The sequence below is a fragment of the Pelodiscus sinensis genome, chromosome 30 (assembly GCF_052426305.1).
Source record: "Pelodiscus sinensis isolate ZL-2025 chromosome 30, ASM5242630v1, whole genome shotgun sequence".
Classification (NCBI taxonomy): Eukaryota; Metazoa; Chordata; order Testudines; family Trionychidae; genus Pelodiscus; species Pelodiscus sinensis.
In genome coordinates this window covers 16,366,063-16,381,201 of record NC_143081.1, presented here as the reverse complement: position 1 = coordinate 16,381,201, position 15,139 = coordinate 16,366,063, and the positions used below count along the sequence as shown (strand labels likewise).

The window sequence follows — 15,139 nt, the reverse complement described above, 5'->3', positions numbered from 1 at the left end:
CCCACACCAACCCCTGGCACCACACTCCCTCCCCAACAACCGGCACCGCACTCCCCCGCCTTCCCCCCCCCACACCAACCCTGGCACCACACTCCCTCCCCAACAACCGGCACCGCGCTCCCCCGCCTTCACCCCCCACACACCACCCCTGCACCACACTCCCTCCCAACACCCGGCGCCGCGCTCCCCCGCCTTCCCCCCCCACACCAACCCCTGGCACAGCACTCCCTCCCCACACCCGGCACCGCGCTCCCCCGCCTTCCCCCCCCCACACCAACCCCTGGCACCACACCTCCTCCCCAACACCCGGCACCGCGCTCCCCGCCTTCCACCCCCCCACACACCAACCCCTGGCACCACACTCCCTCCCCACACCCGGCGCCGCGCTCCCCCGCCTTCCCCCCCCCACACCAACCCTGGCACCACACTCCCTCCCAACACCCGGCACCGCGCTCCCGCCTTCCCCCCCACACCAACCCCTGGCACCACACTCCTCCCCAACACCCGGCACCGCGCCTCCCCCGCCTTCCACCCCCCACACACCAACCCTGGCACCACACTCCCTCCCCAACACCCGGCGCCGCGCTCCCCCGCCTTCCCCCCCCCACACCAACCCCTGCACAGCACTCCCTCCCCAACACCGGCACCGCGCTCCCCGCCTTCCCCCCCCCCCACACCACCCCTGGCACCACACTCCCTCCCCACACCCGGCACCGCGCTCCCCGCCTTCCACCCCCCACACACCAACCCCTGGCACCACACTCCCTCCCCAACACCCGGCGCCGCGCTCCCCCGCCTTCCCCCCCCCCACACCAACCCCTGGCACCACACTCCCTCCCCAACACCCGGCACCGCGCTCCCCGCCTTCCCCCCCCACACCAACCCCTGGCACCACACTCCCTCCCCAACACCCGGCACCGCGTTCCCCCGCCTTCCCCCCCCCACACCACCCCTGGCACCACACTCCCTCCCAACACCCGGCACCGCGCTCCCCCGCTTCCCCCCCCACACACACCAACCCCTGGCACCACACTCCCTCCCAACACCCGGCGCCGCGCTCCCCCGCCTTCCCCCCCCCACACCAACCCTGGCACCACACTCCCTCCCCAACACCCGGCACCGCACTCCCCGCCTTCCCCCCCCCACACCAACCCCTGGCACCACACTCCCTCCCCAACACCCGGCACCGCACTCCCCCGCTTCCCCCCCCACACCAACCCCTGGCCCACACTCCCTCCCCAACACCCGGCACCGCACTCCCCGCCTTCCCCCCCCCACACCAACCCCTGGCACCACACTCCCTCCCCAACGCCCGGCACCGCGTTCCCCCGCCTTCCCCCCCCCCACACCAACCCCTGGCACCACACTCCCTCCCCAACACCCGGCACCGCGTTCCCCCGCCTTCCCCCCACACACACACCAACCCCTGGCACCACACTCCCTCCCCAACACCCGGCACCGCGCTCTCCCCCCCCAACTCCCGGCGGCGCCGCACCCCCCCAACACCCGGCGCCACGCTCTCCCCCCCCCAACTCCCGGCGGCGCCGCACCCCCCCAACACCCGGCGCCACGCTCTCCCCCCCCCAACGCCTGGCGGCGCCGCACCCCCCCAACACCCAGCACCGCTCCCCACCCCCACATACACCAACCCCTGGCACCACACACCCTCCCCAACACCTGGCACCGCGCTCCCCCACCTTCCACCCCCCCCACACACACTCCCCCACTTCCCCCCAACACCCAGCACCAGGCTCCCCCACCCCCTGCCCCCCAAATGCCCGGCCCCACGCACTCCCCCCCCACCTCCCAGTGTGCCTGGTACTGGGCTCCTCTGGCCCCCACATGCCCCTTGCCCCCCATCTCCCGTCTGGGCACCCTGCCTCCCTACCGCGGCCAGGGCGGTGCTGACGGGGCCGCAGTGGGGCAGGAACTGGCGGAGCTGCCGCCCGGTGTCCGGGTCCCAGAGCCGCACGGAGCCGTCGCTGGAGCAGGACAGCTGGGGGGCAGAGTGGGGGGCACGTCAGGGGGGCAGAGCGGGAGCCTGGCCGCCCCCCTCCTCCCCACCTTCCCCCCACTCACCAGCTGGGGCCCGACCCAAGTGCAGCTGCTGAGCCAGTCACGGTGGCAGTGGGGCAGCGAGCGCCAGAGGGGGGGGGGCCCCGGCGTGGGGCCCCCTATGGCCCAGCACAGCAGCGTCTGTGGGGACACGGCTGGTCAGTCGGGCACCAATACCCGCCCGCCTGCCCCATAGCAACTCGCACCCACCTTCCACCCCATAGCGCCCCACGTCCCTCTTCCGCCCCACACCGGCCTTTTCCCTTTGCCAGCTTCCCCCATAGCATGCCACGCTTGCCTGCCCCACATCCACATCCCCCATAGCAATTGACCCACCTTTCACCCCACACCCACCTGCCCCACACCTGCCTTTTCCCCGCCCACCTCCCGCATAGCAAATCACATCCATCTTCTGCCCCCTCCTCTTCCATAGCACCCCACACGCCTCCACCCCATGCATGACCCCCCAGTGCTCAGAGCAGCCCACGCCCGCCTCCCACAGTGCCCCATCCCACCGCACCCCACACCTGCCCCCCAATGCCCATAACACCCCGCACCTGCCCCCCAAGTGCCCGTAACACCCCGCACCTGCCCCCCAATGCCCATAACACCCCGTACCTGCCCCCCAAATACCCATAGCACCCCGCACCTGCCCCCCAATGCCCATAGCACCCCGCACCTGCCCCCCGATGCCCATAACACCCCGCACCTGCCCCCCAAGTGCCCATAACACCCCGCACCTGCCCCCCAATGCCCATAGCACCCCGCACCTGCCCCCCAATGCCCATAACACCCCGTAACCTGCCCCTCAATGCCCATAACACCCCGCACCTGCCCCCCGATGCCATAACACCCCGCACCTGCCCCCCAAGTGCCCATAACACCCCGCACCTGCCCCCCAATGCCCATAGCACCCCGCACCTGCCCCCCAATGCCCATAACACCCCGCACCTGCCCTCAATGCCCATAACACCCCGCACCTGCCCCCCAATGCCCATAGCACCCCGCACCTGCCCCCCAATGCCCATAGCACCCCGCACCTGCCTGCCCTCACCTGGTCCCTGCCCCCCGTGGCGAGGTGCCGGCCGTCGGGGCTGAAGGCGCAGCAGGTGACGGGGGCCGTGTGGCCCCGCAGGACAGCCAGGGGGGCGGGCGAGGGGTCCGGGGGGGCCTGTCTCAGCATCTCAGCCGGCCAGAGGCAGACGGTGAAATCCTCTTGGGGGGCAGGGGACATGGGTCAGAATCTGGGCCCCAGCACCCGACCCCTCCCGGCCCTGCCCCATAGCGCTGGGTGCCCCCTCCCCCCGCCCTGCAGCCAGGGCCCAGCACCCGACCCCTCCCGGCCCTGCCCCATAGCGCTGGGTGCCCCCCTCCCCCCGCCCTGCAGCCAGGGCCCAGCACCCGACCCCTCCCGGCCCTGCCCCATAGCGCTGGGTGCCCCCTCCCCCCGCCCTGCAGCCAGGGCCCAGCACCCCCCCCTTCCCGGCCCTGCCCCATAGCGCTGGGTGCCCCCTCCCCCCGCCCTGCAGCCAGGGCCCAGCACCCCCCCCTTCCCGGCCCTGCCCCATAGCGCTGGGTGCCCCCTCCCCCCGCCCTGCAGCCAGGGCCCAGCACCCCCCCTTCCCGGCCCTGCCCCATAGCGCTGGGTGTCCCCCTCCCCCCGCCCTGCAGCCAGGGCCCAGCACCCCCCCCTTCCCGGCCCTGCCCCATAGCGCTGGGTGCCCCCCTCCCCCCGCCCTGCAGCCAGGGCCCAGCACCCCCCCTTCCCGGCCCCTGCCCCATAGCGCTGGGTGTCCCCCTCCCCCCGCCCTGCAGCCAGGGCCCAGCACCCCCCCTTCCCGGCCCTGCCCCATAGCGCTGGGTGCCCCCCTCCCCCCGCCCTGCAGCCAGGGCCCAGCACCCCCCCTTCCCGGCCCTGCCCCATAGCGCTGGGTGCCCCCCTCCCCCCGCCCTGCAGCCAGGGCCCAGCACCCCCCCCTTCCCCGGCCCTGCCCCATAGCGCTGGGTGCCCCCCTCCCCCCGCCCTGCAGCCAGGGCCCAGCCTTACCTGAGGCCGATGCCAGCAGCTGGGGGGAGGCAGCCAGGCCCCACACGGCCCCCTGGTGCCCCCGCAGCTCCCAGAGGGGGCGGGCCAGGCCCTCCGCCAGTGCCCATCCCCGCAGCGTCCCGTCCCCACTGCCCCCGGCCAGCACCGTGGCCCCCAGCCAGGCCAGGCAGGGCACGGCCACCGCCCCCGCGGGGCAGCACCGCCCGGCCGAGCCTGCGGGGAGAGCAGAGTGAGGGGCCACGGCCTCGGGAACCGGCCCCCTCACCCCCCGGCCCCCTCTCCCCCCGGCCCCCTCCCCTCACCCCCCGGCCCCCTCTTCCCCCAGCCCCCCCCGGCCCCCTCCCCTCACCCCCCGGCCCCCTCTCCCCCCCGCGGGGCAGCACCGCCCGGCCGAGCCTGCGGGGAGAGCAGAGTGAGGGGCCGCGGCCTCGGGAACCGGCCCCCTCACCCCCCGGCCCCCTCTCCCCCCGGCCCCCTCGGTCCCCTCCCCCCCGGTCCCCTCCCCCCTCGGCCCCCTCACCCCTCGGCCCCCTCTTCCCTCACCCCTCGGCCCCCTCACCCCCCGCGGGGCAGCACCGCCCGGCCGAGCCTGCGGGGAGAGCAGAGTGAGGGGCCACGGCCTCGGGAACCGGCCCCCCTCACCCCCCGGCCCCCCCTCCCCCCGGCCCCCTCTCCCCCCGCGGGGCAGCACCGCCCGGCCGAGCCTGCGGGGAGAGCAGAGTGAGGGGCCACGGCCTCGGGAACCGGCCCCCTCACCCCTCGGCCCCCTCACCCCCCGCGGGGCAGCACCGCCCGGCCGAGCCTGCGGGGAGAGCAGAGTGAGGGGCCACGGCCTCGGGAACCGGCCCCCTCACCCCCCGGCCCCCTCCCCTCACCCCCCGGCCCCCTCTTCCCCCAGCCCCCCCCGGCCCCCTCCCCTCACCCCCCGGCCCCCTCTCCCCCGCGGGGCAGCACCGCCCGGCCGAGCCTGCGGGGAGAGCAGAGTGAGGGGCCGCGGCCTCGGGAACCGGCCCCCTCACCCCCCGGCCCCCTCTCCCCCCGGCCCCCTCGGTCCCCTCCCCCCCGGTCCCCTCCCCCCTCGGCCCCCTCACCCCTCGGCCCCCCTCTTCCCTCACCCCTCGGCCCCCTCACCCCCCGCGGGGCAGCACCGCCCGGCCGAGCCTGCGGGGAGAGCAGAGTGAGGGGCCACGGCCTCGGGAACCGGCCCCCTCACCCCTCGGCCCCCTCTTCCCTCACCCCTCAGCCCCCTCACCCCCCGCGGGGCAGCACCGCCCGGCCGAGCCTGCGGGGAGAGCAGAGTGAGGGGCCGCGGCCTCGGGAACCCGGCCCCCTCACCCCCCGGCCCCCCCTCCCCCCGGCCCCCTCCCCTCACCCCCCGGCCCCCTCTCCCCCCAGCCCCCCCGGCCCCCTCCCCTCACCCCCCGGCCCCCTCTTCCCCCAGCCCCCCCCGGCCCCCTCCCCTCACCCCCCGGCCCCCTCTCCCCCCGCGGGGCAGCACCGCCCGGCCGAGCCTGCGGGGAGAGCAGAGTGAGGGGCCACGGCCTCGGGAACCCGGCCCCCTCACCCCCCGGCCCCCTCTCCCCCCGCGGGGCAGCACCGCCCGGCCGAGCCTGCGGGGAGAGCAGAGTGAGGGGCCGCGGCCTCGGGAACCGGCCCCCTCACCCCCCGGCCCCCTCTCCCCCCGGCCCCCTCGGTCCCCTCCCCCCTCGGCCCCCTCACCCCCCGGCCCCCCCTCCCCCGGCCCCCTCTCCCCCCGCGGGGCAGCACCGCCCGGCCGAGCCTGCGGGGAGAGCAGAATGAGGGGCCGCGGCCTCGGGAACCCGGCCCCCTCACCCCCCGGCCCCCCTCCCCCCGGTCCCCTCTCCCCCCGGCCCCCTCTCCCCCCAGCCCCCCCCGGCCCCCTCCCCTCACCCCCCGGCCCCCCCCGGCCCCCCCTCCCCCCGGCCCCCTCTCCCCCCGCGGGGCAGCACCGCCCGGCCGAGCCTGCGGGGAGAACAGAGTGAGGGGCCACGGCCTCGGGAACCGGCCCCCCCTCCCCCCGGCCCCCTCTCCCCCCGGCCCCCTCCCCTCACCCCCCGGCCCCCTCTCCCCCCGCGGGGCAGCACCGCCCGGCCGAGCCTGCGGGGAGAGCAGAGTGAGGGGCCGTGGCCTCGGGAACCGGCCCCCTCACCCCCCGGCCCCCCCTCCCCCCGGCCCCCTCTCCCCCCAGCCCCCTCCCCTCACCCCCCGGCCCCCTCTCCCCCCGCGGGGCAGCACCGCCCGGCCGAGCCTGCGGGGAGAGCAGAGTGAGGGGCCGCGGCCTCGGGAACCGGCCCCCCCACCCCCCGGTCCCCCCTCCCCCCGGCCCCCTCTCCCCCCGCGGGGCAGCACCGCCCGGCCGAGCCTGCGGGGAGAGCAGAGTGAGGGGCCACGGCCTCGGGAACCGGCCCCCTCACCCCCCGGTCCCCCCTCCCCCCGGCCCCCTCTCCCCCCAGCCCCCCCGGCCCCCTCCCCTCACCCCCCGGCCCCCTCTCCCCCCGCGGGGCAGCACCGCCCGGCCGAGCCTGCGGGGAGAGCGGAGTGAGGGGCCGCGGCCTCGGGAACCGGCCCCCCCACCCCCCGGTCCCCCCTCCCCCCGGCCCCCTCTCCCCCCGCGGGGCAGCACCGCCCGGCCGAGCCTGCGGGGAGAGCGGAGTGAGGGGCCGCGGCCTCGGGAACCGGCCCCCCCACCCCCCGGTCCCCCCTCCCCCCGGCCCCCTCTCCCCCCGCGGGGCAGCACCGCCCGGCCGAGCCTGCGGGGAGAGCAGAGTGAGGGGCCGCGGACTCGGGAACCCGGCCCCCTCACCCCCCGGCTCCCCCTACCCCCGGCACCCTCACCCCCCGGCCCCCTCTCCCCCCAGCCCCCCGTCCCCCTCCCCTCACCCCCCGGCACCCTCACCCCCCGGCCCCCTCTTCCCCCGGCCCCCTCCCCTCACCCCCCGGCCCCCTCTCCCCCCGCGGGGCAGCACCGCCCGGCCGAGCCTGCGGGGAGAGCAGAGTGAGGGGCCGCGGCCTCGGGAACCCGGCCCCCTCACCCCCCGGCCCCCCCTCCCCCCGGCCCCCTCTCCCCCCAGCCCCCCCCGGCCCCCTCCCCCTCACCCCCCGGCCCCCTCTCCCCCCGCGGGGCAGCACCGCCCGGCCGAGCCTGCGGGGAGAGCAGAGTGAGGGGCCACGGCCTCGGGAACCCGGCCCCCTCACCCCCCGGCCCCCCCTCCCCCCGGCCCCCTCTCCCCCCAGCCCCCCCCGGCCCCCTCCCCTCACCCCCCGGCCCCCTCTCCCCCCGCGGGGCAGCACCGCCCGGCCGAGCCTGCGGGGAGAGCAGAGTGAGGGGCCACGGCCTCGGGAACCCGGCCCCCTCACCCCCCGGCACCCTCACCCCCCGGCCCCCTCTCCCCCCAGCCCCCCCCGTCCCCCTCCCCTCACCCCCCAGCCCCCTCTCCCCCCGGGGGCAGCACCGCCCGGCCGAGCCTGCGGGGAGAGCAGAGTGAGGGGCCACGGCCTCGGGAACCCGGCCCCCTCACCCCCCGGCCCCCCTCCCCCCTCTTCCCCCGGCCCCCCCCCGGCCCCCTCTCCCCCCGCGGGGCAGCACCGCCCGGCCGAGCCTGCGGGGAGAGCAGAGTGAGGGGCCACGGCCTCGGGAACCCGGCCCCCTCACCCCCCGGCCCCCCTCCCCCCGGCCCCCTCCCCTCACCCCCCGGCCCCCTCTCCCCCCGCGGGGCAGCACCGCCCGGCCGAGCCTGCGGGGAGAGCAGAGTGAGGGGCCACGGCCTCGGGAACCCGGCCCCCTCACCCCCCGGCCCCCCTCCCCCCTCTTCCCCCCGGCCCCCCCCGGCCCCCTCTCCCCCCGCGGGGCAGCACCGCCCGGCCGAGCCTGCGGGGAGAGCAGAGTGAGGGGCCACGGCCTCGGGAACCGGCCCCCTCACCCCCCGGCCCCCTCTCCCCCCGGTCCCCTCTCCCCCCGGCCCCCTCTTCCCCCAGCCCCCCCCGGCCCCCTCCCCTCACCCCCCGGCCCCCTCTCCCCCCGCGGGGCAGCACCGCCCGGCCGAGCCTGCGGGGAGAGCAGAGTGAGGGGCCACGGCCTCGGGAACCCGGCCCCCTCACCCCCCGGCCCCCCTCCCCCCGGTCCTCTCTCCCCCCGGCCCCCTCTTCCCCCAGCCCCCCCGGCCCCCTCTCCCCCCGCGGGGCAGCACCGCCTGGCCGAGCCTGCGGGGAGAGCAGAGTGAGGGGCCGCGGCCTCGGGAACCCGGCCCCCTCACCCCCCGGCCCCCCCTCCCCCCGGCACCCTCACCCGCCAGCACCCTCACCCCCCCGGCCCCCTCTTCCCCCGGCCCCCTCGGTCCCCTCCCCCCCGGTCCCCTCCCCCCTCGGCCCCCTCACCCCCCCGGCCCCCTCCCCTCATCCCCCGGCCCCCTCTCCCCCCGCGGGGCAGCACCGCCCGGCCGAGCCTGCGGGGAGAGCAGAGTGAGGGGCCGTGGCCCCGGGAACCCGGCCCCCTCACCCCTCGACCCCCTCACCCCCTGGCCTCCAGCCCCCCCAGTGCCCCTGCGGGGCAGCACCGCCCGGCCGAGTCTGTGGGGAGAGCAGAGTGAGGGGCCGCAGCCCCGGGACCCCCGGCCTCCAGCACCGAGGCCTCCCAGGCCCCCCCCCACAGAACCCAGGCCCCCTGCTCCATCCACTGCCCTCCCCGACCCGGGAGAGCACCCAGGGCTCTGGGGCTTACCCCAGGGGGCGCCGTAGACCCAGACGTCGCCGGAATGGTGCCCCACGGCGAGCAGGGTGCCGGCCGGGTTGGGGGCCACACAGAGGGCAGGAGACAGCGACCCCGAACCCAGAGCGCCCAGGGGGCAGCCCAGGTGCCCCGGCCAGAGCTGGACCTGCCCACAGACAAGGGATCAGTGCTCTTCCCCTGTCCTACCTGAGCCCCCACTCCCGCCCCCCAGCCCTGCCGGTGCCCCCTGCTCCCGCCCCCCAGCCCTGCCGGTGCCCCCCACTCCCGCCCCACAGCCCCGCCCCTGCCGGTGCCCCTCACTCCCGCCCCACAGCCCCTCCCCTGCCGGTGCCCCCCACTCCCGCCCCACAGCCCCTCCCCTGCCGGTGCCCCCCACTCCCGCCCCCCAACCCTGCCGGTGCCCCCCACTCCCGCCCCACAGCCCCGCCCCTGCCGGTGCCCCTCACTCCCGCCCCACAGCCCCTCCCCTGCCGGTGCCCCCCACTCCCGCCCCACAGCCCCTCCCCTGCCGGTGCCCCCCACTCCCGCCCCACAGCCCCTCCCCTGCCGGTGCCCCCCACTCCCGCCCCACAGCACCTTGGAGTCCTCCCCGGTGGTGAGGAGGGTCTGGCCGCCGGAGAGGAAGCGGACGGCGGAGACGAAGCCCCGGTGGGCTGTGAACGTGGCCAGGGCCACGGCCTCCTGCCAGGCCCAGAGACGCACGGTCCCGGCCAGGCAGCCGGACGCCAGCACCGGGCCCGCCGGGGAGAACGCGACGGCCCGGACCGAGGCCTCGTGGCCCGAGAGAACCTGCGGGGGGAGCCGGCGTCACAGCCCTGGCGTGCCCCCCCGCCGTGTCCCCCCCGCCGTGTGTCCCCCTCCCCCCTGCCGTGTCCCCCCCGCGCCGCCATGTGTCCCCCTCCCCCCCCGCCGTGTCCCCCCCCGCCGTGTGTCCCCCTCCCCCCTGCCGTGTCCCCCCCCGCGCCGCCATGTGTCCCCCTCCCCCCCCCGCCGTGTGTCCCCCTCCCCCCCCGCCGTGTGTCCCCCTCCCCCCCGCCGTGTCCCCCCCCCGCCGTGTGTCCCCCTCCCCCCTGCGTGTCCCCCCGCGCCCTGCCGTGTGTCCCCCTCTCCCCCGCCGTGTCCCCCTCCCCCGTGTCCCCCCCCGCGCCCTGCCATGTGTCCCCCTCCCCCCGCCGTGTCCCCCTCGCCCCCGCCGTGTGTCCCCCTCCCCCCGCCGTGTCCCCCCCGCGCCCTGCCGTGTGTCCCCCTCCCCCCGCCGTGTCCCCACCCCGCGCCCTGCCGTGTGTCCCCCTCCCCCCCGCCGTGTCCCCCTGCGCCCTGCCGTGTGTCCCCCCCGCCCTGTCGTGTGTCCCCCCCGCCGTGTCCCCCTCACCCCCGCCGTGTGTCCCCCTCCCCCCACCGTGTCCCCCCCCCCGCCGCCCGCCGTGTGTCCCCCTCCCCCCACCGTGTCCCCCCCGCGCCCTGCCGTGTCCCCCTCCCCCCACCGTGTCCCCCCCCGCACCCTGCCGTGTGTCCCCCTCCCCTCCGCCGTGTCCCCTCGCCCCCGCCGTGTGTCCCCCTCGCCCCCGCTGTGTCCCCCTCGCCCCCGCCGTGTGTCCCCCCCGCCGTGTGTACCCCTCTTCCCCCGCCGTGTCCCCCCCGCGCCCTGCCGTGTGTCCCCCTCCCCCCGTCACTGCCCCCCCGCCCCGCCCTGCCGTGTCCCCCTCCCCCTCCGCCATGTCGCCCCCCGCACCCTGCCGTGTGTCCCCCTCCCCCCCGCCGTGTCGCCCGCCTCCAGGTCCCCCCCCGGCCTGCCGTGCCCCTCACTCCTGCCCCACAGCCCCGCCCACCATGACGCACCGAGCTCGCGCTCCGGCTGGACAGGCCCAGGATGGTGACGGTGCCGTCCCAGCGCCCCGTGGCCACGACCTGCCCGGCAGGGTGGAAGGCGACGCAGTTCAAGGGGCAGGCGAAATCCAGCTCCCAGCTCAGGTGGCCGGTGGCCACGTCCCACAGCTGGGAGAGACGGGAGCAGCCGGTCAGGGGGATGGGACACCCGGACCCCTGGGTTCTCGCAGGGCGGGGGAGGGGAGGGAGGGGGCTGGAGCAGGGGCAGGGGGTGGGGACAATGGGGCGGGGAGGGGGCTGGGGCAGGGGCAGGGGGGTGGGGGGCGGGGAGGGGGCTGGGGCAGGGGCAGGGGCAGGGGGTGGGCCAATGGGGCGGGGGGCGGGAGCCGGTACCTTCAGGTGCCCGTCCAGGGAGGCGCTGGCGAGCTGCCGGCCATCGGGGCTGGGGCAGCAGCTGGTGACGTGGCCCCCGTGAGCGTCAGTCGCCAGAAGCCTGGGAGGGGGAGAGAGTCACATGGTGCCCTCCCCGGCCCCCGTACGCCCCCGCCTTCTCCCCCCGGCCCCCGTACCCCCCCCGCCTTCCCCCCCGGTCCCCCTACCCCCCCCCGCCCTCCCCCCCCGCCCGCCGTACCCCCCGCCCTTCCCCCCCCGCCCGCCGTACCTGCTGCCCTCGCGCACGCCCCAGCGCTGCAGCCCCCCGGCCAGGGTGCCCAGGAAGAGGCTCCCGTCGGGCAGGAACGTGCAGCTCGAGACCCCGGCCCCGCCCGTCTGCAGGGCCGCCAGCTCCTGGGGGGGGGACCGTCAGCAAAGTGCCCCCTGCTCGGGCGCCCTGCCCCCCCCCAGCTCCTTCCCCTCCCCTCCCTTCCCTGGCCTGCCCCAACCTCCACCCCCATTCTGTACCCCCTACCCCCCCAGCAGGGCCCTGCACTTCCTGCCCCCCCAGCTCGGCCCCCCCAACTCCCCGAGCTCCCTCCCCTCCCCAGCCTGCCCCAACCTCCACCCCCATTCTGTACCCCCTACCCCCCCAGCAGGGCCCTGCACTTCCTGCCCCCCCAGCTCGGCCCCCCCAACTCCCCGAGCTCCCTCCCCTCCCCAGCCTGCCCCAACCCCCACCCCCATTCTGTACCCCCTACCCCCCCAGCAGGGCCCTGCACTTCCTGCCCCCCCAGCTCGGCCCCCCCAACTCCCCGAGCTCCCTCCCCTCCCCAGCCTGCCCCAACCCCCACCCCCATTCTGTACCCCCTACCCCTCCCAGCAGGGCCCTGCACTTCCTGCCCCCCCAGCTCGGCCCCCCCAACTCCCCGAGCTCCCTCCCCTCCCCAGCCTGCCCCAACCTCCACCCCCATTCTGCACAGCACTGTCCCACCCCCTGCCCCCCAGCTGGGCCCCCGTCCTGCCCCGCCCCCCCGGTACCTGGCCGCTCAGCGTGTCCAGCAGGTGCAGGGTCCCGTCGGAGCTGCCCACGGCGGCCTGGCGCCCGCAGGGGGACACGGCCACGCAGGCCGGGCAGGTGGGCAGCGCCAGGCTCACGCTGGGGGGCAGGGCTGAGATTAGGGGGGCAAGAGGCCCAGGGGCAACCGGCCCCCCCCAGGCTCAGAGATGGGCTGCCCCAGCCCCCATGGAGCCGCCAGCCCCACAGGGACCCCGCCCCTGGGCAGACAGGAGCCCCCACCCAGAGCCAGGTTCCCAGCCCAGCCCCCCCAGGATAGCTGGGAGCAGGGCCAGAGCCCATCATAGGGGCCTGGGGCACCCAGGACGGGGGGGGCAGAGGCCCCGGGGGGGGGAGCTGGGGAGGGGCCCCCCCCGCCTGCAGCAGCCCCGTTACCTGTCCGGGGGGGGCCCCCCCTGCGGCTTGTTGCGCCAGAGCAGCAGGCGCCTCCCCGGGGGGGCCAGGGCTCGGGCCTGGGGGCCCAGCGAGGAGCCGTCGGGTGCGTTGGCCGCCAGCTGGGCCAGGAGGGAGGGGTCCTGGGAGAGCAGCGTCGCCCCCCCCTGCACCAGCGCCCGGAGCGCCCGCGCCTCGCCCGGCAGGTGGGGGCTGCCCGCTGGGGGGAGAAACGTCAGGGGGGCTGGGACCTGCCAGGCAGCCCCCCCCGGCTTCCACGCCCCCTCCTGTCCCCCCCAAGAGCCCCCCCGGCTTCCACGCCCCCATCACAGCCCCCTCCCGTCCTGTCCCCCCCCAGAGCCCCCCCGGCTTCCACGCCCCCATCACAGCCCCCTCCCGTCCCCCCCAAGAGCCCCCCCGCCTTCCACTCCCCCATCACAGCCCCCTCCCGTCCCCCCCAAGAGCCCCCCCGCCTTCCACGCCCCCATCACAGCCCCCTCCCGTCCGTCCCCCCCAAGAGCCCCTCCGCCTTCCACTCCCCCATCACAGCCCCCTCCCGTCCGTCCCCCCCAAGAGCCCCCCCGCCTTCCACTCCCCCATCACAGCCCCCTCCCGTCCGTCCCCCCCAGAGCCCCCCCGCCTTCCACGCCCCCATCACAGCCCCCTCCCGTCCGTCCCCCCCCAGAGCCCCCCCGCCTTCCACGCCCCCATCACAGCCCCCTCCCGTCCGTCCCCCCCAAGAGCCCCCCCGCCTTCCACTCCCCCATCACAGCCCCCTCCCGTCCGTCCCCCCCAGAGCCCCCCCGCCTTCCACGCCCCCATCACAGCCCCCTCCCGTCCGTCCCCCCCAGAGCCCCCCCGCCTTCCACGCCCCCATCACAGCCCCCTCCCGTCCGTCCCCCCCAGAGCCCCCCCGCCTTCCACGCCCCCATCACAGCCCCCTCCCGTCCGTCCCCCCCAGAGCCCCCCCGCCTTCCACGCCCCCATCACAGCCCCCTCCCGTCCGTCCCCCCCAGAGCCCCCCCGCCTTCCACGCCCCCATCACAGCCCCCTCCCGTCCGTCCCCCCCAGAGCCCCCCCGCCTTCCACGCCCCCATCACAGCCCCCTCCCGTCCGTCCCCCCCAGAGCCCCCCCGCCTTCCACGCCCCCATCACAGCCCCCTCCCGTCCGTCCCCCCCAGAGCCCCCCCGCCTTCCACGCCCCCATCACAGCCCCCTCCCGTCCGTCCCCCCCAAGAGCCCCCCCGCCTTCCACGCCCCCATCACAGCCCCCTCCCGTCCGTCCCCCCCAAGAGCCCCCCCGCCTTCCACGCCCCCATCACAGCCCCCTCCCGTCCGTCCCCCCCAAGAGCCCCCCCGCCTTCCACGCCCCCATCACAGCCCCCTCCCGTCCGTCCCCCCCAAGAGCCCCCCCCTCCTTCCACGCCCCCATCACAGCCCCCTCCCGTCCGTCCCCCCAAGAGGCCCCCCCGCCTTCCACTCCCCCATCACAGCCCCCTCCCGTCCGTCCCCCCCAAGAGTCCCCCCGCCTTCCACGCCCCCATCACAGCCCCCTCCCGTCCGTCCCCCCCAAGAGGCCCCCCCGCCTTCCACTCCCCCATCACAGCCCCCTCCCGTCCGTCCCCCCCAAGAGTCCCCCCCGCCTTCCACGCCCCCATCACAGCCCCCTCCCGTCCGTCCCCCCCAAGAGCCCCCCCCGCCTTCCACGCCCCCATCACAGCCCCCTCCCGTCCGTCCCCCCCCAAGAGCCCCCCCCGCCTTCCACGCCCCCATCACAGCCCCCTCCCGTCCGTCCCCCCCAAGAGCCCCCCCCGCCTTCCACTCCCCCATCACAGCCCCCTCCCGTCCGTCCCCCCCAAGAGCCCCCCCCGCCTTCCACGCCCCCATCACAGCCCCCTCCCGTCCCCCCCAAGAGCCCCCTCCGGCTTCCACGCCCCCATCACAGCCCCCTCCCGTCCGTCCCCCCCAAGAGCCCCCCCGGCTTCCACTCCCCCATCACAGCCCCCTCCTCCCGTCCGTCCCCCCCAGAGCCCCCCCGCCTTCCACTCCCCCATCACAGCCCCCTCCCGTCCGTCCCCCCCAAGAGCCCCCCCGCCTTCCACTCCCCCATCACAGCCCCCCCCCGCTCACCCAGCAGGGCGTAGGCGCGGCTCAGCGCCGGCAGCAGCCGCAGGTGGACGTGGGCGGCCACGAAGCGCAGCTCACTCAGCAGCGAGCCCAGGAGCTCGGGGCGCCCGGCCCCCACCTGCCGGGACAGCGGGGTCAGAGGGTTCCCACCTGCCCTGGCTCCGCCCCTCCTCCCTAACCCCGCCCTGTCGCCTGGCCTCGCCCCCTTTCCGGCCCCGCCTCCTCCTCCGTAACCCCGCCCTGTCGCCTGGCCCCGCCCCCTGCACGGCCCCGCCTCCTCCTCCCTAACCCCGCCCTGTCGCCTGGCCCCGCCCCTGCCCTGGCCCCGCCCCTCCTCCCTAACCCCGCCCTGTCGCCTGGCCCCGCCCCTGCCTGGCCCCGCCCCTCCTCCCTAACCCCGCCCCTCCTCCCCCCTAACACCACCCTGTCACCTGGCCCCGCCCCTGCCCTTGCATGGCCCCACCCCCAACCCAGTCCCACTTCCTGCCTAATCCCACCCCATCACCTGGCCCTG

The 15,139-nt window shown here is 78.1% G+C and overlaps 1 protein-coding gene across 1 annotated transcript in view; it reads right to left on the bottom strand.

Annotated features, from left to right (window-relative positions):
• The window catches only part of TEP1 (telomerase associated protein 1), a 53,806-nt gene that overhangs the window by 9,874 nt on the left and 28,793 nt on the right, over nucleotides 1–15,139 (bottom strand). The window contains 12 exon segments of the mRNA XM_089774436.1: nucleotides 1,889–1,996; nucleotides 2,080–2,196; nucleotides 3,110–3,270; nucleotides 4,103–4,315; nucleotides 8,841–8,994; nucleotides 9,426–9,638; nucleotides 10,689–10,844; nucleotides 11,070–11,169; nucleotides 11,338–11,462; nucleotides 12,090–12,207; nucleotides 12,502–12,718; nucleotides 14,629–14,743. Of these exon segments, the coding sequence (XP_089630562.1) occupies nucleotides 1,889–1,996; nucleotides 2,080–2,196; nucleotides 3,110–3,270; nucleotides 4,103–4,315; nucleotides 8,841–8,994; nucleotides 9,426–9,638; nucleotides 10,689–10,844; nucleotides 11,070–11,169; nucleotides 11,338–11,462; nucleotides 12,090–12,207; nucleotides 12,502–12,718; nucleotides 14,629–14,743 (1,797 nt within the window).